A 25,000-nucleotide genomic window follows, 5' to 3' on the forward strand; every position below is an offset into this window, starting at 1 on the left:
TGCCTTGTGGACACGGGCAGGACGCTGAGGAGCTGTAACTGCTGCGGAGAATCCAGGAGGCATGCGCACATGCAGGAGGATCAGTGTGTTTGGTCGTGTTCCAGGGTAGCGCAAAGAACATGTACCAAAGTATAGACGAACACCTGTGAATAAAACACCACATTCCACACCATACCATAACCATGATTAAAAGTGATCAAATTCAACAACTGCTCTCCACCACTGATGCAAACTGCTCTCAATTTACATTCTATTATTTATCTCTCTATAATCTTAATTCCCTGTCAATCTTGAGTACATTAAATGCTGCAAAAAATACTTTTGCTGGACCATATGCTAGTTTGTAAATATCCACAAAATTCTTTATCAAAAACACAATTCAAGGAATAAAACAAATATTGTGTAACATCAAATAAGTTTGTAATGCAAAGAATTCATACCCCCCAAAATGTGAAACTGCATAGTAGAGAATACAAAAGCACAATCAACTCAACGTTGTGTCATAAAATAAGGTGGCTAAGAAAAACTCAGGTTTCAGCCACCAAGTGGCCTTCATCAATGACTCAAATAAACCATGTTGACTCAGATCGTAAATGTTATCCCAGATGGGGGTGGAGAGGGGAAAGAGTGACAAAGGACTGCAATCGGCAATGACACCCAGGCAATCTTTCCGATGATAATGGTCTGAACACAAATGGTCCATTGTAAGCCTCGGCCACACCAACCAATTTCTTCCAAGGCAACGGAACTGAATGATCTCATCATAGAAAATCAGTTGGTGTGAATGGCCAGTCATGTAAAATTGCGTTGAGTCGAGTCACATTGCGCTCTGTCAGACCGACTGAACATGTTTGATCTTGGATGGTCGTAGTTGGAATTCGTCCATTGGTGCAGATGCTCCCACGACACGACTGGCCGAACATGTTTCCGTTCATTGCCCCATGCCTTCTTCACTAACCAATTGGCAAACTTCTGGACTGAAGAATGTGAGGATGAGCTGATTCAGCTATGGCAGGAAAAAAAAAAATCTAGTTTGTACATCATGTCCAAAGCTTATGCAAACCGTATTTCTAAAACTAAGGCCCTGATGCCGAAGAAGCTACTGCCAGATGCACAGCTTCCCCTTATTACTCCGATGTTGTCATCTCTCCCAGACTAGCAAAACCACCAAAATTGTGAGACACTTCTTCCAGCGAGATTTCACCAGTACCATTTTGTTCTTCTCCTGTTATTGTAATTTTGATGCATGCCAGATGGACCAAACATTACACACTTCTTGATTTCCGTGGCAGAATCCACGGCGACTAGTCCTTTAGCATTGGTTGGTGCGGCCTGGCACATAATAGATGTGGACACTTTCCATGATTTCCTACGATTATCCAACGACCGTCCAATTGCGTTGCATTGGAAAAATTTGGTTGGTGTGGCCGAGGCCTAAGTCACTGAATAAGACCAGACTGAGCCTTTGCCTTTTCTGACAAAATCTCTGCAGCATTTGCAGTTTTGGTGTGTTTTGTTTACATTTTGGTGAACATACATTTAGTTGGTAAATACTGCTTAATATGGGACATTCTTGGAATAACAGACAGACCAGAAAAATGCAATGCATTTAATCATTAAGGAAACAAATTTCAGCTTCACATTGGGTAGAGATGTTTTTTGCTCTGCAATAAACACCTCCAAAGCAAAGGAGACAGTTCAGTAATTACTTCTGCTATTGAAGGTGGACGAGGTTATGTTTTCACTCCTGTTTGTCTGTGTTTGTCTGTGAGCAGGATATCTCCAAAAGTTATGTACAGATTCAGACAAAAGTGGACAAGGTTGGGTGTGTGACAGAAAAAATCCATTCAATTTTGTTGATGATCCGGATTCAGATCTGGATACTATAATTTTTAAAAGTGATTTTTCACCATTGAGAGATTGGGCCAAAAACAATATATAGTACGATTATCTCAAAAAGTTATGGACAGATTAAGGCGACACTTGGTGGAAAGGTTAGGTGTGTGACAGATGAAATAATTTAAGATTCGGATCCGGCCTATCAGCAGGATACAAAACGTAAACTGTTCAACCTAGCGGGGGTATGTGCTCTACCGAGTGCTGTTCTCATTTTCTCATTCAACTGTTGGCGAATATTACCATTATTGTTGATAGTCTTCTCAGGATAGTTGTAATCTCCTTTAACGGGTGGCAGAAGGCAGAACAGAGCACTTCCAAGCCCAAAGTATCCACCTTTGTTTTACTTGGTTCATGTATCGAGGACCAAGTTGTGATGTTATGATGTTTTAGTATTGAAGCATATCACTTTTCACATCCTTGTTCCAAAAGCTCTGAAAGATTGTCAATGAATACTGGAAAGCCGCCATTTGTAGTTCACAGTTATTGTAACACTAGTAAATACAACCCGTCGCTTCACTGACGGGAATATTACGAGAGGGGGACAGAAAGAAAGGGGGGGGAGGGGTGGGAAGAAGAGAGTGGGTACGGAGAGGAAGAGAGTCGGGAGGGAGAGGGAAAGAGAGAGAGAGGATGGAGGGGAGGGAGAGTGAGGAGGGAGGGGGGGAGAGTGAAGATGGGGGAGGGAGCAAGGAGGGGAGAGGGAAGGGGGAAAAGTGGGGGTAGGGAAAGGGGTGTTCTGGACTTGTGTTTGGTAGGGGACTTGAGGGGGCGGGGGCGATGGCCCGTCTGTTGACATTAGTACAGGAATGAACGAAATGGGGTACATTAAAACAGCACGTTGAAACAGGATAGCAAAACCACTCATCACTTTCAAACAGCCCCAGGCAAAAATGCTACAGTTAGAACTATAGTACATGAGAGTTGTATTCTCATATACTATAGTTGGTAACAGGTCCAACTACAGTAGTCTGCAGAGAATTACTACAGGAAAGAAATGCTATTTTTGCCTGGGGCATGTACAATTTTTATAGAGATTATAACATGGGCTTAACTTGAGTTATGCGACTCGAAACTGCAGCTGCCACCCTGTTTACCCACTTTGTAACTGGATCTCTCCTTGGGAGTCACACACTGCCCGGAGTGCCAAAGATCACGCGAACAGGAAAAACGAACACCCCTCCAGCAGCTGACCCACTGCCAATCTCAACCCCACAGTCCAAACCCTGAAGCCAGGCTCAGGCCAAGAGACCCTAGAGTTCATCGCACCCACGCTGCAATGCTTACAAATTCCCAGAGATGCCAGTGTTTTGCGCCTTTATTTAATTTCAGCACACGTTTTACAATCACAATGCGATAGGCCCCAGAATCTCTCAACCTGAGCCAAATCGCAAAATTCAAACCGCAGAATCGAACCCAGTCGCAGCTTTGACCGTAACAAAGGTGCCCAACTGCCCTACCAGCACACTCCAGCCTCAAAACATAACACAGACACCACAACACAACAAAACCACCTGTGAAAAGTTATCACAACCACCCATTGATTCTCACTTCATGAAAGTTGGAAGAGGGGTGAGAGAGGGAGGAGAGGAAGGAGGGGTGGAGGAGCAAGGACAAACAAAGGGATGGAGGCAGGGATGGATGAAGGAAAAGGATAGATGGATGGAAGGGATAGATGGATGGAAGGGACAGATGGATGGAAGGGACAGATGGAGGGAAGGGATGTATGGATGGATGGATGTGGGGATGGATTCACAGGAAGTTCCCCAGTTGTTGATGAACACATGATACTCCAATCTCACAGAAAGAACGATAAAAGAATGAATGAGTTCCCACCTGCTGTTCTCCTTTGTCTGCCATTACATTCCCAGCAGCATCTGCAATGAGCTTAGGCTTTGGAAACAACTCATCCCCAATAACCTCTCACTAAAGTACTCTTCCAGGGGGGTGCATCTCCGAGCGGTGCTCAGCATGACTGCTCCGAGGTGAAGGTTGAATTTTAAACTTTTGTCAGATTTAACTAAGACAACGGAACACACATTTATATTACACTTCATTTACATTATCACCTAACATTGTCTTGAATGTCAATTTTTTATTTCTTTTTCAAAAATGACAACAGCTGTGATCAAAAAGAAAAGTCATTTATACCACTATCTATTCTCTCGCCATGGCTTACAAACATCAGTTTGGTCCATATATCCATCCCTTCCCTCCATCCAATCCATTCATCCTTTCCCTCCATCCAATTCATCCCTTCCCTCCATCCAATCCATTCATCACTTCCCTCCATCCAATCCATTAATCCCATCCATCCATTTAACCGTTGATAAGGAACAGGTTTAGCACCACACAACACTGTGGGGTGCAACACAGGCAGGTGGTCGATTGATGTATTTTTGATTGTGCTGTGTAGATGGACAGTGCAAAGGGACAGTGCAGATACTTTGCCATTCATCACCATGGCTTGCAAACAAACATCAAGGCAGCTTGTAGCGGGCTCGCCAAGTGGATTAAGCACTCAAGCAAGCACTCAAACGAAACGGTGGATAAGGAACGGCAGGCTTGGCAAGCAATTATCAATCACCAATCGGTCATATTAAACACTTCCAGGAGATATCCGTATGGAGTGTCTATCCAAATTGGACAAGCGAACACTCTGTTTTAGCAGTCGGAACTGCTGCTGAGGACAATTAAGAAGTTTAAAATTTGAAATTAGGCTGAGATTGAGATTCTCGAGGTTATTTGACTCAGATGAAGAGATTCTAGAGGTTATCGCATTTGCTGAAATGAAATAAAGCCATGAACACTGGCGTCTCCGGGCGTTTATAAGAATTGAGATGTATCCAGAGATTTGTAGATATGATGAGGCTTTCGATGCTAGGAGTGAGGAAAGTTTAAAAAAAAAAAACTCATTAAGAAACTGTTGAGGCCTGTTCCAAATCAGGGCATTGTTGAGGAGGCCAAAAAAATGGTGAATTAAGACCCCAGCAAGGTAACCAAGGATGAAGCCTTGATAAAGGATAATTAAATAAGCCTGCTAATCATCTTTAAAAAAAACGTGTTTAAATTTAAACAAACACCCAGTTTTCATTCCTGTACTCCCTCAGAGTTCCCTTAGTATGCACGCAAAGTTTGGGGCCCCGAGATTTCATGGTTTTGGAGTTATGGGGGAAACACACTGACACACACACACACACACACACACACACACACACACACACACACACACACACACACACACACACACACACACACACACACACACACACACACACACACACACACAAACACACACACACACACACACACACTATTATAGATTTACTGGAAAAGTTTTCAAAATTCCAGTGAGGTTCTGCATTATCACTCCAATTTCTCTACCACTGGCACAATGTTGGCACTTCTCAGCTTCCAGGTTCTTGTCCATTTAGTTTACAGACCCTGGTGCTTTGGTTATATTTTGAATTTCCACATTATTGAGGTTAAATTCCCTGGGTAATGAGTCCTAAATTAACAATACCATCCTTTCCTTGCGATATTTGAGCACGAAGTTCAATGCCAATTCCTTCAAAACAAGATGGTCAGGTCATAAAGATCACGATTATAATAATAAAGTCGATCAATTTGATTAAATTTAACATGAAGAACATGAAGACTGGTCTTGAGTACAGTACTGTAAAATCAATATTGCATGATAAAAATCAACTTGAATTAGCCACACCCATTACTCCCCCCCTTCCACCCTCTCCTTTGGCTCCCCAATTCCTTCCTCCTCTTGCCTCATCCCACGTACACCCTTACCTTTCATGTCGACCTAACTGCATGGTTCCTTCTACCGATATATTGACTTACCTGTCTTGCACTCGCATCCCTTCAACTCCCCATTTCATACCCTCTCTTTCCCCATATCTGCTCATTGCCCACAGACCTGTGTGTGTAACTGCAAGGAGGTGACAGACTGCCGATTCAGAGCTTTCAATAGGAGCTATGTGCACCACAGGGCTGAAGTTCAACTTCTCAACAGTCCTGTTCCAAGCAACAAGGAAAAACACCAAAACATTCAATCCAAGTCATAAAATTCATCGATTGGAAACGTTTCCAATCCCACAATAATTACTGAATGCTTCGGGAGGACAAATGGGGCACGTACCTCACAATATTAACTGCCGCATTAGCAATCGCTCCATGAGAAAGGCTCGCAACACGACTCGTGCTCTGCCCATCTGACCCAAGATCAAACACCTCAACAATTGAGACAGAGAGAAAAGTCGGGATAAAGACACATTTTAAAGATGCATTTCATTTACATTTATAGCATTTGGTAATAACTTGGGAAAAATACATATTCACAAGCCTCATGACATAAAATGTCAAAAAATAATAATAACTGGAGCGAAGTTATTGGTGTGTCATTGCAGATCCCCATGCTTCCCAACAAAAGCAAAGTTGAAAGATGGTGAAAAGTTCCACAAGGAATGACCCAATATCAAATTTTTAGTGGGGGAGGGGGGGGGAATCTTGTTTTGACTACTGCGACCCCAAGCATGAACTGGGGTCAATTCCAAAAAATCATAACATATTGTTACGAATCTGGAAGCTGAATGCACTCAGCATTCAGGTCCTTATAGAACAGTTATATCGGTAAGTGTGTGTTTATAGATAGAACCCATCCCTAGTCGAATAGGAATTAAATGTTTGTGCGCTGCAGAGTTATTTTGATAGTCAGGGTTTGCTTTTACATTTTTACATCACCAACAACTACAACACCTTCACTCCATCCTGACGCCATAATGCTTGCGGTGGGCGGAGTTCAAGAGGACCTGGCGTCTCTCTCGCCCAATCCGGGGGATGCGAGCGAGGTTGCCGTCGGCCAATGAGCGCAGCCCACGCAGGACAATGTTACTCTCCCTGTCTGAGGGGCAGTCCGCCGTGGCGGCCGCCACGCCCCCCGGTCCAATCAGCGGACTTGGCGCCCCTTTTGGCCAATCACGGGGGCGATGAGCGCATTTGGCACGCCAAAACCGTTCAGTGAGCGAGAGCAGGTCCATGCCAGGCGGCTCCACCCCTCTAGAGAAGGGTGAATAATAGTTTGGCGCGATCCGACAGAAGGGGTCGGAGTTGAGTTGGTTTTTGTTCTGCCGGATCGCCTGACCTTGTCTGCTGGCGCTCGCTGCTTCGTTTGTGCTCGCACTGGTTGGCGTCTGCCCTTCATCCTCCGTCCCAGGCGTTCGGAGTGGCATCGTGGTTGTCGGGTCGAGAGAGAGGAGATTGGTCCTGTGTGCTCGAGCGAGTCTTCGGTCTGGTCTGCGTCTGGCTGCACCCCGCGCATCCGAGGCGTCCTGTCCGGCACAGTACGACAATCGATCGGCCAACTCAACACGGGAGGTCACCTTGTCTCGCCTCCTCTGGATTCGGCTGCCCTGGTCCATCCTTTGGTGACCGGAGCTCCGGGAAGGGGTGGACGTCCAGCCGCGCGCTCGCGGCCAGGTAAGCCAGCCGTCCTGACTCCCAGCCGAACTATTCTCCTTGGCTGGAGAGCCGAATAAAGACCGTTGAGGTCAATCTTTTGGGTATTTGTTTGTGCGTGTCTGTCCTTGGGCCTCGTCTGTAAGTAGGAATTGTTAAGTGCTCTTTGCTGTACATTATTTGCATTGGTTGGTCAGTTTAACTCTGCTCTTTGTGCGTTCCCTCCCCCTTATTGTAAATAAATATCCATTTTATTGAATGTACCAGCTCGTCCTTGTCCTTTCCTTCATTGGCTCGCCACGGTGCGTGTTGGGGGATCAAAAAGGACGTTGCTGCCGTAGTTGTGCATTTGGACCGACGGGACCTCGGTAACCATCCGCTCGAGTTAGGCACGGGTCGAGCACGGTAACGGCTCATCCTGCTCGAGCTCCGTCGAGGGTGTGAATTCCTCGGTAGCTAACCACGTGGGCCTCTAGGTATTTTGAAGTTTGGCAAATAACCCTGTCCCACGCGGTTGAATTATTGACGATTCACGGTCCTGTCAGGGACCCGTACCTTCGGAGTTATCAGAAAGGTACAATCTAGATTCCCGGTGTTCGGTGGAGCAGACTCTACTGCTCCATTTAGCGGTCAGGCTCGGCGCAGATACCCGGCCCACAACAATATTTCATGCGCCCCCTAAGGATGATTGCATATACAAAGTTTCATTAAAAAATAGGACTGCACGTCCTGAAGCTCACCTGGATCAGGAGTAACAGTCACTCAAACCCCCCCCCCCCCGCCGCACACCCACTTAGACCCTGATTTGTTTAATGCGGTGAACAAACTTTGGTACATCACATGTGATAAAAAGGTTGTGTTCAAGTTTCATCTAAATTGTGTCTGTAGTTGTGGGGAAGAGAGCAAATACCAATGATGAATGCAGTGGTCAAGTTTCATCAAAATAGTGTGTGTAGTTTTGGAGGAGAGAGCAAATACCTCTTTTTTTGGGAGGGGGGGAGGGTCAAAAGCACACTCCACCCCCATAGACACCTATAATGAGCGCAGATTCTGATGCGGTCGATACACTTTGGTGCATCATGGGTCTTGAAGGTTGTGTTCAAGTTTCATCTACATTGTGTGTGTAGTTTAAGAGAAGAGAGCAAATACCAATTGGGGGGACGGGGGTGTCGGTCAACCCCCTTCCCTGTAGACCCCCTCAATGAGTGCAGATTTTTATATGGTCAATACACCTTCATTAGGCATCAGATATGAAGCTTGTGGCCAAGTTTCATCAAAATCATGTGTTTAATTCAAGTGATAATGACTGAAGGGTTTACTGAATGACTGACTGACTGATTGACCTACAGTCACTGCTTGATCACATAGGCTCACCAAACTAAAGTCCAGGTGAACTAAAAATGTTTACAAATGTGCCCACAATTGCATTTTTTGGTATTTGACCCTTGGACCCCAGCCCAGAGAGTGAGGCCAAACATGATATTGCTCTCACACCTTCTTGCTATGTGGTGATCATAACTACCAAATGAATTTCTACACAATTACAAGGAGTTACAAAGATTACAAGGAAATTTTTCACAGGAGGAGGCCATTCGGCCCATCATGCCTCCGCCACACCATACAAGATTTAAATAATAAATCCATCAATACCCCTTCCCTTCGTGTGCAGCCTTTTGGCTGAATAACTGAATATTGAACTGAAAATAAAATAAAAATTGGTGAGGAGATAGCAGCATGGATGGGCAGAAAGACAGACAGGACAGGACAGATTACAATATCCACTCTCCCCCCCCCGCCCCCCCTGCGCTTTATTTTTTTTAAAGCATGGGGATAATAAAAGACAATCTCAAGTGGAGAAGACAGTGCATGATATCTGAGGAGTGAAGTGTAAAGGAAAAAAATGGGGAGGAGTTAAAGAGGAAGATTTAGGAAAGATGAGCAAGTCTGATTATTACAATCCATCCTGCTGATGCCAGACAACAAAAGTTGGAAACATCCAGTTAGAGATTAAGAATCTAACACATGAGAGAAGAAGAAAAAACAACAACACGTGCACACAGCTTAGGGCAGTATTATTGGCTAGTGTTACAAAACTAGCTAAACCAACAGCAGGAAAAACACACACCAAATATTGATTCCTGCATATTGCCCAAAGAGATTTCTACATCAAAACAAGCTCAAACAAACCCTCCAGCATGCGTACCTACGAAAAGGAAGCAGTGAGCAAACACATGGCGATCCATATGCGAGCAGAAAATAGTAGTAATATTAATACTTTGAAGGCAGTCAACGAGAGCACGGAATACTGATTTGTGTCCATATATAGAAGAGAACACACATAATACACGTACGGAACAAATATTGCACACTGTGATTACATAGTCAGTGTTGAAAAAAGAACTTGTGTAGATTCTAAGTACCAGTACCGTACTTCATATTTAAACCATACAGTGACAATTGTTAAGATAAAAAAAAAATTAAACTAATATTTCAGTGGAGAATAAACAATAAAATAAAATGCCCTGTGGGGGACTGACGATTATTTCCCCAACAGGCGGGGTGAAAATGAGGGATTGGGGGAAGGGGCCATGCCCCCCCCCCATTCCTGAAGTGGTACGGTCATGGGGAGCACAACATAAGTTAACGGCATGGCCCTTATGTTTCATGAAGAGTTTGGTCTGTATCTGACCGTCGGTTCTTGAGAAGATTTGAAAATAAATTAACTGGAATTTGAGGCAAACATCTATCCACCTCCCCCCCTCTCCATTTTCAGCCTCTCATAGGGGGCAGATCCAGATAGAGAGCATAACCCTATGAGATCTTCCTATTCTGATGAATCATACCAAATTTGGTCCACATCGGTCATTTAGTTTGTGAGGAAGATGTGTTTTAGTGAATTTGAGGGATTAGCGGAGGAAAGCCGGGGCCCTCTTTCCAGGAGAGATACGGCCATAGGGAGCACAACTTATGGTTAGGGCATGGTTCCAATGCCACATGGCCAGTTTGGTCTGGATCCGGTTGTCGGTTTCGAAACAGGAGGGGGTTGCTGATGCTCGGGGTATAGAGGATCTTTATTATCCCTGGTGTGCGTCTCCACCTCGGCCAGGTCGCGCTGCCGGCCTCCCTCGGGCGTGCAGCTCCCGGCACCGACGCGAGCACCCCCTCGTCTGCCTTCGCCGCTGCCGCCTCTCCGCCTCTGGACTCTCCACCCTGGACTCTTCTTTGGACTCTCCTCGTTGGACTCTCTTCAGCTTCTCCAGCTACTGCAGGCTTCGGGCTCCAGACTTCCACCCGGCTCTGACTGACGAACACGGTCCTTTTATCCCCCCGTAGCTTCGCCTTTGACCCCCTCCCTTTGACCTTTCACCTCGCTCCCCATTGGCCCGAGAAAAAGTGGGCGTGAAGGCTTTTTGATCCACAAATTTGCATATATCGATCGTTCTGGAGGCGGGGCCAAATCGCCCCTCGCTCACCGATTGGACGGCAAAAAGTGGGCGTGTGTCGTTTTTGATCCGTTTTTGAAGCACAAAATCCGTGATTTTGTACACGCTGTTCGACGCGCTCTCTGCACGAGTCCAACACCGGTACCCACAGCGGGGCAAGAACGGTGGCGATGCTACGGTTGCGAGGTGTGACGTGAAGGTCGTGGCGGTTGTGGTGAAGCGGCGTTGTGGTTGGTGGTTGATGTTGTGGTTGTGGTGGTAATCATGGCGGTTGGTCCAAAATAAAGATAGTAAAAGAAAAACGGCTATCCTGAAGAGTCGCAGCTCGCATAAATGACATGTATTCCCACTAGACAACGGGTTTGGGCCTAACTACACATGTACTTACCGAGATACCTCACCTAAGGGACCTGAATGGTGGTTTGCGAATTTGGTAACCACAACACTATATATATATATATACATACACACATTCAGTGGGGAGAACAAGTATTTGATGCACTGCCGATTTTGCAGGTTTTCCCACTTTCAAAGCACGTAGAGGTCTGTAATTTTTTTATAATAAGTACACTTCAACTGGGAAAGATGGAATCTAAAACAAAAATCCTGAAAATCATATTGTATGATATTTAAATAATTAATTTGCATTTTATTGCATGAAATAAGTATTTGATCACCTACCAACCAGTAAGAATTCCGGCTCTCACAGACCTGTAAGTTTTGTCTTTAAGAAGCCCTCCCATTCTCCACTCATTACCTGTATTAACTGCACCTGTTTGAACTCATTATCTGCATAAAAGACAGCTGTCCACACTCAATCAATCAGACTCCAAGCTCTCCAAAATGGGCAAGACCAGAGAGCTGTCTAAGGACATCAGGGACAAAATTGTGGACTTGCACAAGGCTGGGATGGGCTACAGGACAATAGGCAAGCAGCTTGGTGAGAAGGCAACAATTGTTGGCGCAATTATTAGAAAATGGAAGAAGTTCAAGATAACAGTCAATGTCCCTCGGTCTGGGGCTCCATGCAAGATCTCACCTCGTGGAGCCTCAATGATCATGAGAAAGGTGAGGGATCAGCCCAGAACTACACAGTAGGACCTGGTCAATGACCTGAAGAGAGCTGGGACCACAGTATCAAAGAAAACAATAAGTAACACACTACGCCGTCATGGATTAAAATCCTGCAGCGCACGCAAGGTCCCTCTGCTCAAGCCAGCGCATGTCCAGGCCCGTCTGAAGTTTGCCAATGACCATCTGGATGATCCAGAGGAGGAATGGGAGAAGGTCATGTGGTCTGATGAGACCAAAATAGAGCTTTTTGGTTTAAACTCCACTCGCCTTGTTTGTAGGAAGAAGAAGGATGAGTGCAACCCCAAGAACACCAGCCCAACCGTGAAGCATGGAGGTGGAAACATCATTCGTTGGGGATGCTTTTCTGCAAAGGGGACAGGACGACTGCACCGTATTGAGGGGAGGATGGATGGGGCCATGTATCGCGAGATCTTGGCCAACAACTTCCTTCCCTGAACAAGAGCATTGAAGATGGGGCGTGGCTGGGTCTTCCAGCATGACAACGAAGGAGTGGCTCCGTAAGAAGCATCTCAAGGTCCTGGAGTGGCCGAGCCAGTCTCCAGACCTGAACCCAATAGAAAATCTTTGGAGCGAGCTGAAAGTCTGTGTTTCCCAGCGACAGTCCCGAAACCTGAAGGATCTGGAGAAGATCTGTCTGGAGGAGTGGGCCAAAATCCCTGCTGCAGTCTGTGCAAACCATGTTAAGAACTACAGGAAACGTCTGATCTCTGTAATTGCAAACAAAGGTTTCTGTACCAAATATTAATTTATGTTTTTCTGATGTATCAAATACTTATTTCATGCAATAAAATGCAAATTAATTATTTAAAAATCATACAATGTGATTTACAGGATTTTTGTTTTCGATTCCGTCTTTCACAGTTGAAGTGTACCTATGATAAAAAATTACAGTCCTCTACGTGCTTTGTAAGTGGGAAAACCTGCAAAATCTGCAGTGTATCAAATACTTGCTCTCCCCACTGTATGCCGGGCCCTGAGAAACATCCCCAAAGCATTATGCTCCCGCCTCCATGCTTGACGGCCAGGACTGTGTTCTTCGGGTTGTATGCTTCACCTTTCTTTCGCCAAACGAAAGCAGCATCGATGTGCCCAAAAAGCTCCATTTTCGTCTCATCCGACAACAGAACTGAGGACCAAAAGCTTGGATCTTTGTCCAGGTGAGCTTTTGCAAAGGCTCGACGAGCCTTTCTGTGCCTGGGATGGAGGAGTGGAGTCTTTCTTGGTCACCGTCCATGGAGACCCCCCTTGTGCAACATCCGCTGGAGTGTTTGCCTTGATATCTTGGTCCCAGACTCGCCAAGGTTGTTCAGGAGAGCCTGAATAGTGATCTGTGGATTGTTGTTGGCCTCCCACCATACTTTTCTTGCCAGACGAGGCGACACCTTTGGCTTCCGACCACGTCATTCAATGTTTTTTTACAGTGTTGAACTCCTTGTACTTCCTAATTATGCTTTGTTTGGTGGCAACTGGCACTCGGAACTGCTTCGAAATAGCTTTGTAGCCTTTCCCTTCTTTGTGAGCATTCACAGTGCACAACCGAAGGTCCTCACTGACTTATTTCTTCTTCGCCATGCTGACAATGACCTGAGAATGATTGCATCAGCTCCCTTAATTTATAGTCTAAAAGCAGAGTGTTGTTCTATAACATTCCTCACTGGACATTCAATCGACCACAATTGCAATAATGCATTCAGATTGTATGCACACATCTTGGAATAATTGCATAACATTAGAAAGAATCTTAGAAATATCAAAAGCATGTGCATTATCACAAACATTGGCCTCAATTCTGAGACTTGGTATGGGGTATGAATAATTTGACAGGCATAAAAACAGAAATCTTAACATTTCTATTGTTATGCTAATAATGTTGAGCCAAAATATATGTGAATTTGTACATGTCAACTAAATGTCCTTGGGTGAAGTGAAAGTTCCACCACTCCAGCTTGTAGGTATGAGATAAATGCAAAACTCTCAGATTTTTCATGGGGTATGAATAATTTTGGGCATAATTGTGTGTGTGTGTATGTATATATATATATATATATATATATATATATACACACACACACACACACACACACACACACACACACACACACACACACACACACACACACACACACACACACACACACACACACACACACACACACACACACACACACAGGGCGTAATGGCGTGCGCCTGTAATTCGGAGGCTTGGGTTGGAGGATCGCTTGATGACGGGTGCTCTGTGCTGGGCCGCGCTATGAGAAGGTGGAGGGCAGCCCGGAATCATGGCGAAACCCAATCATTATCCCTGTGTCGTAAGAGGCGACCAGGGTTGCGTCAGGAAGGGCATCCGGCGTAAAACCTATGCCAAATCAGTATGAGGATCATAATGGATGATCCGCTGTGGCGACCCCTAACGGGAGCATCCGAAAGACGAACAACAAAAAAAATATATATATATATATATATATATATATATATATATATATATATATATATATATATATATATATATATATAGTCGAAATTACAGCATATATACAGTCGAAATTAAAACACAAATATATTTTTAGTGAAGCTTTTTATGTTGTTAAAACATTCGCACTGTTCCCAAAATATATCACATAACTGACAGGTGCTCGTTTATTCATTTGTAAATTATAACATCGATGCAATGATTACGTATTTATAAAATCCAAACGCTACTTATTCACCTTTCTATAATCGATGCGAGAGGAGATTGTAAGCAGCCGTTAACAACACCGATGGCCGTCATGACCAGCACAAAGGTAAAATGAACGCTTCTTCTGTCTATCTTGGATGTGTGTTACAATTGCCAACAGTATTCAGTACAGTAACATGCTGTACAGGTTTGTAGCCGAGGAGCAATAGGCTATACCATATAGCCGAGGTGTCTAGGTTTGTGTCAGTACATGATGTTCGAAAATCTATGATGTTCACACAATGACGACGTCGCTTAGGCCCAAGTCAAATTTGCTCTACGGCAAGGATACGGCGGCCGTACGCCCTCTGAATTGACAGAAACGTGCGGCGACTGCAGAGTTTCTGAGGTGGCCTCAGGGTGGCCCTACGCCGTATGGCTATATTTTACAGGCCTGGGGTCGCCGTGGAATTATAGCGCGGAGTTATAACTCTTTTCATTTCTACGTTCGCCATAGCAATTCGACAAGCCGAAACAAAATAAGTGGTAAAAAAGAAAAAACCCACTCTTTACCGTCCGTCTGGCCGCACGTTCACCTTAGGGCCCCCCCTGCGGTCGCCTTGCGGGCACTTTGCGTCTGCCTTGAAAATTCTATGGCCGCCGCAGGAACGCCCTAAGGTCACCGTGCGACATCAAATCAAAGACCGTACGGCACCCCCACTTTTTCGGTCTCCACAATTTCTAAATACGCCGTGCGGCTCCCCGAAAAATAAAAAACGTGACTGCTACATTGTGTGACCGTGGAAATACTGCGGCCACCCTATAATTGCTAGTGGCCGTAGATTTTGTAGACCTCATGGCCGCCGTGGCAAATGTGACTTAGGCCTTAACGACGCATTTCTCAGAATTAAAGAGTGTGTGGGCCGTGGAGGGTATTTTAGGGCTAAAACTATTTAAAAAAAAAAGGCATTTTTAGGCATTTTTGGGGGAGGCATCCATTCATCACAGATTTTCACTTATCGTGGGTGGCGGTGGGGGTTGGAACGTAACCCCCGCGATAAATGGGGGACGACTGTATATGTATATACATATATAAATATATACATATAAAACATATATGTCAATTGTTTTTGAAATTACAAAAAACACCCGTGCGGGAGTGAAGGTCATCTCTGCGAGAAACAAGCATGAGTTCCTGTTACTAGGGTGTAGTGTTCTCGGGTCAGGAGGGATTTTTGGCCAACTTTGAAGTCACGTGACGCGAAAACGAAAGCGAATATCGAAAATCCGGCCCGACCAAATCTAGATATTGTCCCATAGATTCATATGCCACAATCAAATTCAAGATAACTTAAGAAATGTAGGAGGAGATAGATTTTGAAAAATCATCATTTTGCAACAACATGAAGGAGTTTTCGCAAAATTCAGTCACGTGACGTGTACGTATTCAAAGATATCGGTATTCTTTCGAATGGACATGAAAGACAAGGTCAGCTGCTATGCAATGACACCATTCACTAACTTTTACCATGCCCAGTAGAGAATATATAGCCTCCTGAAGGTAGGGCAGTTTTTGCAAACTTTGAAGTCACGTGACGCGAAAACGAAAGCGAAATTCGAAAATCTGTCCCGACCAAATTTAGATATTGTCCCATACATTCATATGCCACAATCAAATTCAAGATCGCTTGAGAAATGTAGGAGGAGATAGATTTTGGAAATCGTCATTTTCGCAACTTCAAAGGCCTCGTGACCTTGACCTTCGGTGACCTTGAAAGTCATACCATCGTGTACGTCTCATCGACCTCTATCATGATCACTAATGACCAGATCTCCCGCTTCAACTTCATTGTGAACGGACGGACGGACAGACGGATCGAAGGACATCGACACCCATATTATTAGGTCATGCTCGAAGAGATGACCTAAAAAGCTGATTGATTTACATGAAACCATGTAAAGTATTTACATGAAACCAACTCAAACGAGAGCGAGGTCGATATCACGTCATCGCAAATCCCCACATATCCCCCAAAAGCAAAGTTGAAAGATGTCGAAAAGTTCCACCAGGATTGTCCCAATATCAAATTTTTGGGTTAAAAAACATTTCCCCTGTTTTGACTAACCCCTGTCACCTTAAGTCACCATCCCCTGGGAAATAAACCAGGGGAACAAATCCAAACGATTGTGACATATTTCATGCATTTCCTGATATTGATTGCATATACAAAGTTTCATTATCAAAATATATTCAAAAACGTGCCCGTAATTGCAGTTTGGTACTTGGACCTTTGGACCCCGCCCTAGTGGGCAGGGCCCAACCTGACACTGTTATCACACCTTTTGGCCACATGATGACCATAATTACCAAGTTTGGTGAATTTCTGCCCCACCATTAAAGAGGACGAGCATAACCCGCGCTCTGCACGACATGTTGGGGTGGATGTGTTTGAGAAAGGAACTGATGCAGAGTATCAGTAGTAATTTTACTTTAATGCAGTAAGTGGAATACGATTTCACTGTTTCAGAACCATGTTATTTACTTTTTTTGTACCATGCACCTCATATGGTCTTTGAGATAATGTAAGCCGAATATCACGTTACTCGAGCGCAGAACAAAGTCGAAGATAGCGCGACACGAAACCGCAAACTCGGAAATAATATACAAGATTATAGCGTGACGGACAGGCAGATGGACGGATAAGCAGATGGAGAGCTGATTACAATATCCCTCCATTTTTTTTAAGGTATGGGGATAATGAGCCCTGGTTTCCAGTTGTGGTTGGGGGGGGGGGAACACACCAACTTTGGAGGGAGAGTGGAAGAGAATGAAACAGAAAAAGCAAAGCCTATTTGTCAGAAGTCTGGTATGTCCGTTGACATGATATTTGCACAATGGTATTTGCATGACAGTTGAAAGGATTGAAGTGATAACGTACATCAAAACTTTAAGCAATCCAATGATCAAAAATGTGAAGTAATTATAAAGCACTTACCATACAGAAAAACACTGCCTAAAAAATATTATTATAGGCCACCGAATTTCCCATAAAAACATGATGGAATGCAGGGGGAAAAAAAAAAAAGTCCACAAATCTCCAGTTTCGAGTACAGACACAAATTTCTCTCATTCTTATGTCTGCTTATTCAGAGAAAAATTAAAAATATTTGTTGTATTTTGGTCAAATACAAGGTATTGGAGAGAAGAAAGAAAAAAAACAAAACAGAAGACAAATATCAAGATCAATAACCATATATGAAGAATTATTATGCAAAATAAAAACAAAAGGAACTTAACAAAGACCAAATGAGGATGTAATTAGTCACACCTGAATGGTTCCCTTCTCTGAACGTGTGTACAAAATGTGCCGCGAGTGATCCACAGCAATCTGCATAAGTGGATCTGCAGCAACAAAGAGAATAGGGCTTACTGGAGCTAGAACAACTTAGGATGGATGAACACAGCAAAATGAACGCCAGACTAAAGGAACGGTATTTTTGTGGCAAAATTAAAACAAAACAAAGACTCCGACATCATTTAGTGCTATTTTGAATGGGACAACTTTAAAGGCTTGACTATCCATTTTTTTACCTCACACGATGAAGAGCAATACAGGGGTGTCCATAAAGTCCTTGTGCAAATTTGAACTTTTATGACGTTTGATGTATACAGGATAGAAACAAACTATAAATGGTGCATGAAAGCATACTTCAAGTTTTAGTTATTGGCAATGTTACTGCTATTGTTAAATCCACAATCCCGATGGGTTTCTTGACGAGTTCACATTTTCTAATGAAGAAATTTCTGCATCAGTGGTAAAGCCAACCACCAAAATTAATGCATTAGGTTCCCGAACGATGACGATTAACCCTTTCACACATCACCTTGCACCAGCAAGACTAGGCTCCCTGCCAATATAGTTTGAATATGCGAGGCCTCTTGAACGATGTCTTCCGAGACAAGTGGATCGGTAGACATGGACCAATTGCTTGGCCACCTTGTTTGTCTGCCCTTTCCCCATTGGACTACATTTTATGGGGCTATGTAAAACTGTTGTTTATTCATAAAAACCACCTTCTTTGGATGTACTTAGGGCTATGATCACGAATGCAATTCATGAAATTACTCAGCAGGAACCGGAGAATGTTTTCAAAGGTTCAAAGGTTGGTTGAACAATGTACTGTATTACAAACAATGGCGGTTATGTAGAAGCCTGAAAATTTGATCTGTATTGAGTAAAAACTTCATGCATCCTGCTTTCAGGCACCATTTATAGTTTGTTGCGATCATGTGTACATCAAAAGTTATGAAAGTTCAAAGTTGCAGAACGACTTTCTGGACATCCCTTATCGGTGTTAGAAATAAAACACACGCTCTTAAAGAAACACAAACAAACTCCTCAAAAATTCTGAACTGTCATTACACAGTTGGACACAAAGCCCGATTCACAACCGCGATTTGTATATACATCTACCACATAATATAAAAGCAGCTGGGTCTCGGTGTGCGTCCTGCCTGCCAGTGTCCATCAACAATTGTCCTATAGCAGATACTACCAATCAACCAATAACAGTAACCCCAATCTGCAAACAGTACAATATAGTCAGGTAAGGTTGAGGATGAATGGGCCAGATTCAATTTACATTTAAACAAAAATATCATAGTTTTTATTAAAACATTCTACATGAGTAGTCATATGGGTTACATAACCCACAATTCTGAAGCCATGTGGCAAAAAGTTTTGTGGCCTGATGAAACTGAGATGGAACTTTTTGGCCTAAATGCAAAATGTTACGTTTGGCGCAAACGCAATACAGCACATCACCCAAGGAACACCATCCCTACTGTGAAGCATGGTGGTGGCAGCATCATGTTATGGGTATGTTTCTCATCAGCAGGGACTCGGGCACTTGTCATGACAGGAGGGAAAATCGATGGAGCAAAATACAGAAAAATCCCAGAGGAAAACCTGCTGCCCTCTGCAAGAAAGCTGAAATTGGGACGGAAGTTCACCTTTCAACAAGACAACGACCCGAAGTACACAGCCAAAGCTAAACTGGAGTGGCTGAGAAACAAAAAGATAAATGTCCTTGAATGGCCCAATCAGAGCCCCAACGAAAATCCAATCAAAAATTTGTGGTATGACTTGAATATTGCTGTCCATCAATGCCCCCCCATGCAACTTGATTTAGCTTGAACAGTTTTATACAGAAGAATGGGAAAATATTGCCAAATCAAGGTGTGCAAAGTTTGTAGAGACCTATCCCAACACTCACAGCTATAATTTCTGTCAAAGGTGCTTCCGATTATCTCTCATTATGAGCCTTTTCTTGTTTTTCGCGCAATGTTAATTGTAGTAATCAGACCAGGATATGGGAACGATGCAAAGTTTAATAATGAATCGTCATTGAACAGGAAATGAACAGGACCAGTGTACGGGAGAAATCATTGCAGATTTACCAACGTTTTCACGAGTCACCCAAGACCGAACACTCCAGTTAAATCATGGCTCATGGAACAAATCAAAAAGAAGGGATTTATGGTGGAGCAGGTTTTTAGTGCCAAAGAGATGGGATTATTTTCAAAGAGAATACCATCTTGTACCTGCCTGCCCAAGCAGGGAAGATCTGCTCTCGATCAAGGTGGCTAAGGATCGTTTTACCCTTATTCTTTGTGGAAATGCAGCATAGCATGTGGCTCCGTCGTGCTCCCGATGATCTAACAGCCAGAGCAAGTTCGACATCCAAATCTTTCTCACCTTCACCTTCCCCCTATAGCAGCATCGTCATCTCCAAGTTGTCTTGCATTTACTATTTTTGGCAGAGAACAGGACGAACGAGTACGTAATATATTTACCCTCCCCCATCTTGCTGTTTCTGAATAAATTTTTGAATAAAATAAAAAGTAAAACTTGTGTTTTTGTTTAATTTACACTGTATTCATTGTATTTACATGCTTATTTCAATTGTAATGTGTTTATTTTTGGCTGCTGTCGATCTTCCTCGAAGTCCTGGAACCAAAGCCCCAAACTTCTCATTGGTCCTTGGTTTCCATGATCGCAGTTTCAACTATCGTGGCATTTTCCAGGAACCTAACCCCCCCACGATATTGGAGGGTTTACTGTACGATATTTCTGTCGCTACTTAGTTAATCGACCGGGGTTTTCACTAATGCACTCTCTGAAACCTCATGCTAACATGTTTAAGAGCAATTTTGAATGAATAAACAAGGTATTCAGCAAACATGTTTGGCATTTTGAAGAGAAACTTGTAATTTTGTACTGGGTTGGCCACAAACCCAGCCCAGCCCAGTTTGTATTGACTTTAATCAATGAAAAAAGCCTGTCAACAAAATAAAACGTCCAATTTTCTCCGGATTTTCTGCATACGAATCTAGAGGGAGCACAAGCAATGGCTAAAAATTCCACCAACAACCGCCAAGGACATAAAATTAGAGCAAAGTTACCTCAAGTAAATCTGCCGGTTTTTTATTTATTTTATCGGCCATCGTTTTTTTTCTGTATTATGTGTTTTTCGTTATTTGGATGTCCATACAAAAGAGGTTCCACTGCACTGTATCAGCAAAGTCATGGAATTCATCATGGCTGCTGATGTAGTCTTTCATCTTTTAAAACAGTGCAATCTTTAATCATCGGTTTGGATTGTCTGAGTCACACAATTTCAGGCATGCTGTTACTCCTTTATCAGCATTGGTTTGAGGCCCTAAATCTCAGAGGTCAAAATCATCCACCTGTACATATCAATTGAGCATTTAACAAAGTCTGGCATCCTGCCTTACTTGCCGAACTCTCTGCCTCTGGCATACTCAAGTTTCTTCTCAAGTGCATGTGGAACGAGAAGAAAATGTATTAAAAAGTAAATAATACTCGACATGTTAACACATATTGTTGCTGTTTAACTGTTGGTGGTTGTTATCTGGGCTGCAAATCATATTGCGAATCCGTTCCCATGTCTTCTTATCCTTATTTACTTCGTCCTGTTGCATCGATTTTGATTGTGTTTTTCTTGGCTTTGGCTAAGCAGCACGCTTGTTATTCATCGACCTGATACATTCCTGCACCAATGACCCAAGGTCCAAAGCACGAAGGTGAGCACGCAGTATGCTCAAACTCCAAGCCAAGTGGGTCTCTGTGTCTCTCCTTACAGGAGATCGTTCCTCCTCCCTCTCCTATATTGGCTTGTGGCTCCTGACATCATGTCTTTCAAACTACCCATATGCAGAATAAAGGTGACTCCAAGAACGAAATCTCTCTTAGAGAGAGAGAAAGGGGAATGACATGTAGAGAGGGGGAGAGGGAGAGATGTACTGAAATGTAGAGAGGGGGAGAGGGAGAGATGTACTGAAATGTAGAGCGGGGGAGAGGGAGAGATGTACTGAAATGTAGAGAGGGGGAGAGGGAGAGATGTGCTCTGGCAAATGTATGGAAAGGAAATGACAGAGAAAATATAGATGGAGTGATGGAAATACCAACTTATGCTGGATGTTGATGTCGATCCTGTGAACGTGTATGAACAGGGACAGTATTCAAGAGAAAAGTATCGAACAGTCTTGGTTACCATCTGGGTTAGGATCAAGATCAGCAATGATCCAAAGTTACTTTCTTTTTGTTTTTTCCACTTTCACTCACCTTCCTCTGAGAAGCTGAACTGTAGCACAGCTGGAATGAAGAGAGAGAGGGCACTCCGCGAATGGTTAATTTTACGGCAGCACTGACTAAACCAGCCAGCCTCCGCCTGCCATTCCAGTCAAAAAACATCAGCATATGTCAGAGTAAGAATTCCCTTTTTCAGATATTAAAGGTCATCTTAGGTAAGTGAAAATTTTACCATTTGACAGGAAATGACATGATGAGATGCAAGAGTAGTTTTACATCAATTAAAAGAACATGAAGAATCAAGGTTCAAATCAGCACATATCCATATCAAATGTGCAGGCAACATCTTGCGTTAAAATACAAAACTGCAACAATGAATACACTGCCTCTAACTACCATAAAATTAAATTTGTAATCACAAAATTGTCTCCTTCAATTACGTTTTAAAAGAGATTGCAAATATCTTGACCTTTGCTTGATCACAACAGCAAATAAGGGTGTTTGCATAACATTTATGCCAGAAAAAAAAATTTCAGCCTCAGCGTTATTGCCAAAGAGATTTGCTTACCTGATAAGCAACCTCGTACAAACAGCCATCCTGCCCAGCAAGAAACAAGCGACCTGTGCCCGTGCCTTCCACCACTTGGAAGAACGTGTTGTCCGTAGGAAGGCAGAACAGTGGCTCTGGGAGAAGGCTCAGGGCCTCTGTGACATAAGATCCTGGAGCAGAAGCCCCTTCTGCAACAAGTTGCAGGTTGGAGAATACAAGATGATATGATAATTAAGGTTATTTATGTAGCAGAAAGAAAAACAACACGAGGACAATTGGCATGCACACATGCACACAAGTACAGTGCAAGCAAGCCCATCACGCACACAAGCAAGCCCAGGACACATGCACACAAGCAAGCCCGGCGCGCGCGCACGCACGCACGCACGCACGCACGCACACGCGCACACACACACACACAGACACACACACACACACACACACACACACACACACACACACACACACACACACACACACACACACACACACACACACACACACACACACACACACACACACACACACGTAAATGCAAAAAATAAAATTCAAACATCATGGAAATTCCGTGCAGCATGGCCACCCTGAACGGGGGGGTTCCTCATCGCGGTTTTGCTTAACCGTGGTTGAATTATTGTGGTAAAATGTGCCGATTGCAGAATGCGTCCCTTGCTCTATCGCAGTCTGGCACGAAGGAATACACAACCCTGCATCGCCGTCTCACCTCAGCCCCACACTGCCCTCCATTGTTCTTTCAATATTGTACTGCACAGACTGTTATCACATGATATCGCATGATTTCGTTTGTTAGTGTGTGATATTGCGTGATTAAGTTTTAGCTAGTCTTTTAATTAAACTGTGGGGTGTTCGTGACAGTAAATAGGTATGAAGAAGAAGAAGAAGAAGAAGAAGAAGAAGAAGAAGAAGAAGAAGAAGAAGAATAAGAAGAACATGTGGTGTGTTACGAAGAAGAAGAACATGTGGGGTTTTAGTGAAATAAGGAAAATGAAACATAAAATGTTATTAAAAGCTTTTAAAATAAAGTAAGAAGCAAATCAATTAAATTATGAGGAATGTTGGTTCAATTGGGAGGTAATGAGAAAGGAAGAAATAAATAATGAACCATGGAAGGAAATAAGGCAAAACGAGTTCTACATTTTTTTTTTTTTGAGCGAAAATATTTGTTTGTTTGTTTGTTTTTTTTTTTTTTTTTTTTGTATACCTTGGTCGAGGCTCGTATGAGAGCTAACACACAACTCACAGCAATGAGGCATGAGACAAGAGGGGCGGGAGTGGAAGGGACAAAACATTGGGGAACAGACACAGGTGAAATGTGGAAGGGAGAGGGATGGGGATGGGACGGGGAACATGGCGAGGGGAAGATGGACATTAAAGGGACTTTCAGGAAGGAAAGCAGGAGAATTGAAGGAAGTGGGCTTGGGTGGATTATCGGGGGTAGAAAAGATCGAGGATTTGGATGGGGGAAGATAAGAGGTGGTGGTGAACAGCTGTTTTGAAAGCCTGGAGGGAAGAATGGGAAAGAATAGAGTGAGGAAGTTTATTCCAAAGGCAGGAAAAAAGAGGAATGAAAGAGTGAAGATGAGCAGTGATTCGTGATTTTGGTAGTTTTACCAGAAGGGGGTTGTTGGCGGACCTTGAGCGCCCTGTGGAAATGTGGTGGGGACAAATCGCAGAGAGAGCAGGGGGCAAGGCTGGAGAGGAGTCGGTAGAAGACAGAAAGACCACCGACCAACCTGCGGTGATTGAGTGAGAGGCCCAAAGACTCAGCTTCATTGCCGGAGATGCCAATGATCTTAAAAGCCCTGGTTTCGACAGCGTGAAGTCGAGAAAGGTGGGAGGCAGGAGCACCAGCCCAGAGGGGAGAGCAGTACTCCATCAGGCTACGGACAAAAGCTTTGTAAGTGGTCAGGAGCTCAAGAGGGCCGAGGAAGGACTTTGCACGACGGAGGATTCCCAGTCGGCGACTGGCTTTTGAGGCAAGGTTGGAAATGTGACTTTCCCAGGAAAGGTCATGGCAGATAGTGAGACCCAGAAGCTTGAAAGAAAAGACTTCTTCCAGAGGATTGTTGAGAAAGTGGATGGGGGGTTTTGTAAACGGTCCTTTCGAAGAGACATAGTGAGAGTGTGAGATTTGTCTGGATTGAAAGACATGTTCCACGTGTTGGACCAGTTTGTGATTTTATCCAGATCTGCAGTGAGCGAAGAAGCTGCTGCTTGCCGGTCTGAGGGATGACAGATGGTACGGCAGAGGGTG

The 25,000-nt window shown here is 43.7% G+C and overlaps 1 protein-coding gene across 6 annotated transcripts in view; it reads right to left on the reverse strand.

The window, feature by feature from the left end:
* The window catches only part of NUP155 (nucleoporin 155), a 168,911-nt gene that overhangs the window by 111,059 nt on the left and 32,852 nt on the right, over nucleotides 1-25,000 (reverse strand). For 5 of the 6 annotated variants that reach the window (XR_015055384.1, XM_085870834.1, XM_085870830.1 and 2 more), the window contains exons 7-12: nucleotides 22,744-22,913; nucleotides 22,209-22,314; nucleotides 17,889-17,962; nucleotides 6,050-6,141; nucleotides 5,828-5,925; nucleotides 1-143 (exon numbers count right to left, since the gene is read on the reverse strand). The exon at nucleotides 1-143 is cut by the window's left edge and continues 13 nt beyond it. Coding sequence is in view for 5 of the 6 variants with exons in the window: in XM_085870834.1 (XP_085726960.1) it covers nucleotides 1-143; nucleotides 5,828-5,925; nucleotides 6,050-6,141; nucleotides 17,889-17,962; nucleotides 22,209-22,314; nucleotides 22,744-22,913 (683 nt within the window). In the remaining variant the exon portion in view is untranslated. The remainder of the gene's footprint in view (nucleotides 144-5,827; nucleotides 5,926-6,049; nucleotides 6,142-17,888; nucleotides 17,963-22,208; nucleotides 22,315-22,743; nucleotides 22,914-25,000) is intronic. The other variant, XM_085870831.1, reaches the window with a different exon arrangement.

The sequence above is a fragment of the Eptatretus burgeri genome, chromosome 2 (assembly GCF_056783735.1).
Source record: "Eptatretus burgeri isolate ZD-2024b chromosome 2, Ebu_testis_v1, whole genome shotgun sequence".
In the NCBI taxonomy this organism is placed as follows: domain Eukaryota; kingdom Metazoa; phylum Chordata; class Myxini; order Myxiniformes; family Myxinidae; genus Eptatretus; species Eptatretus burgeri.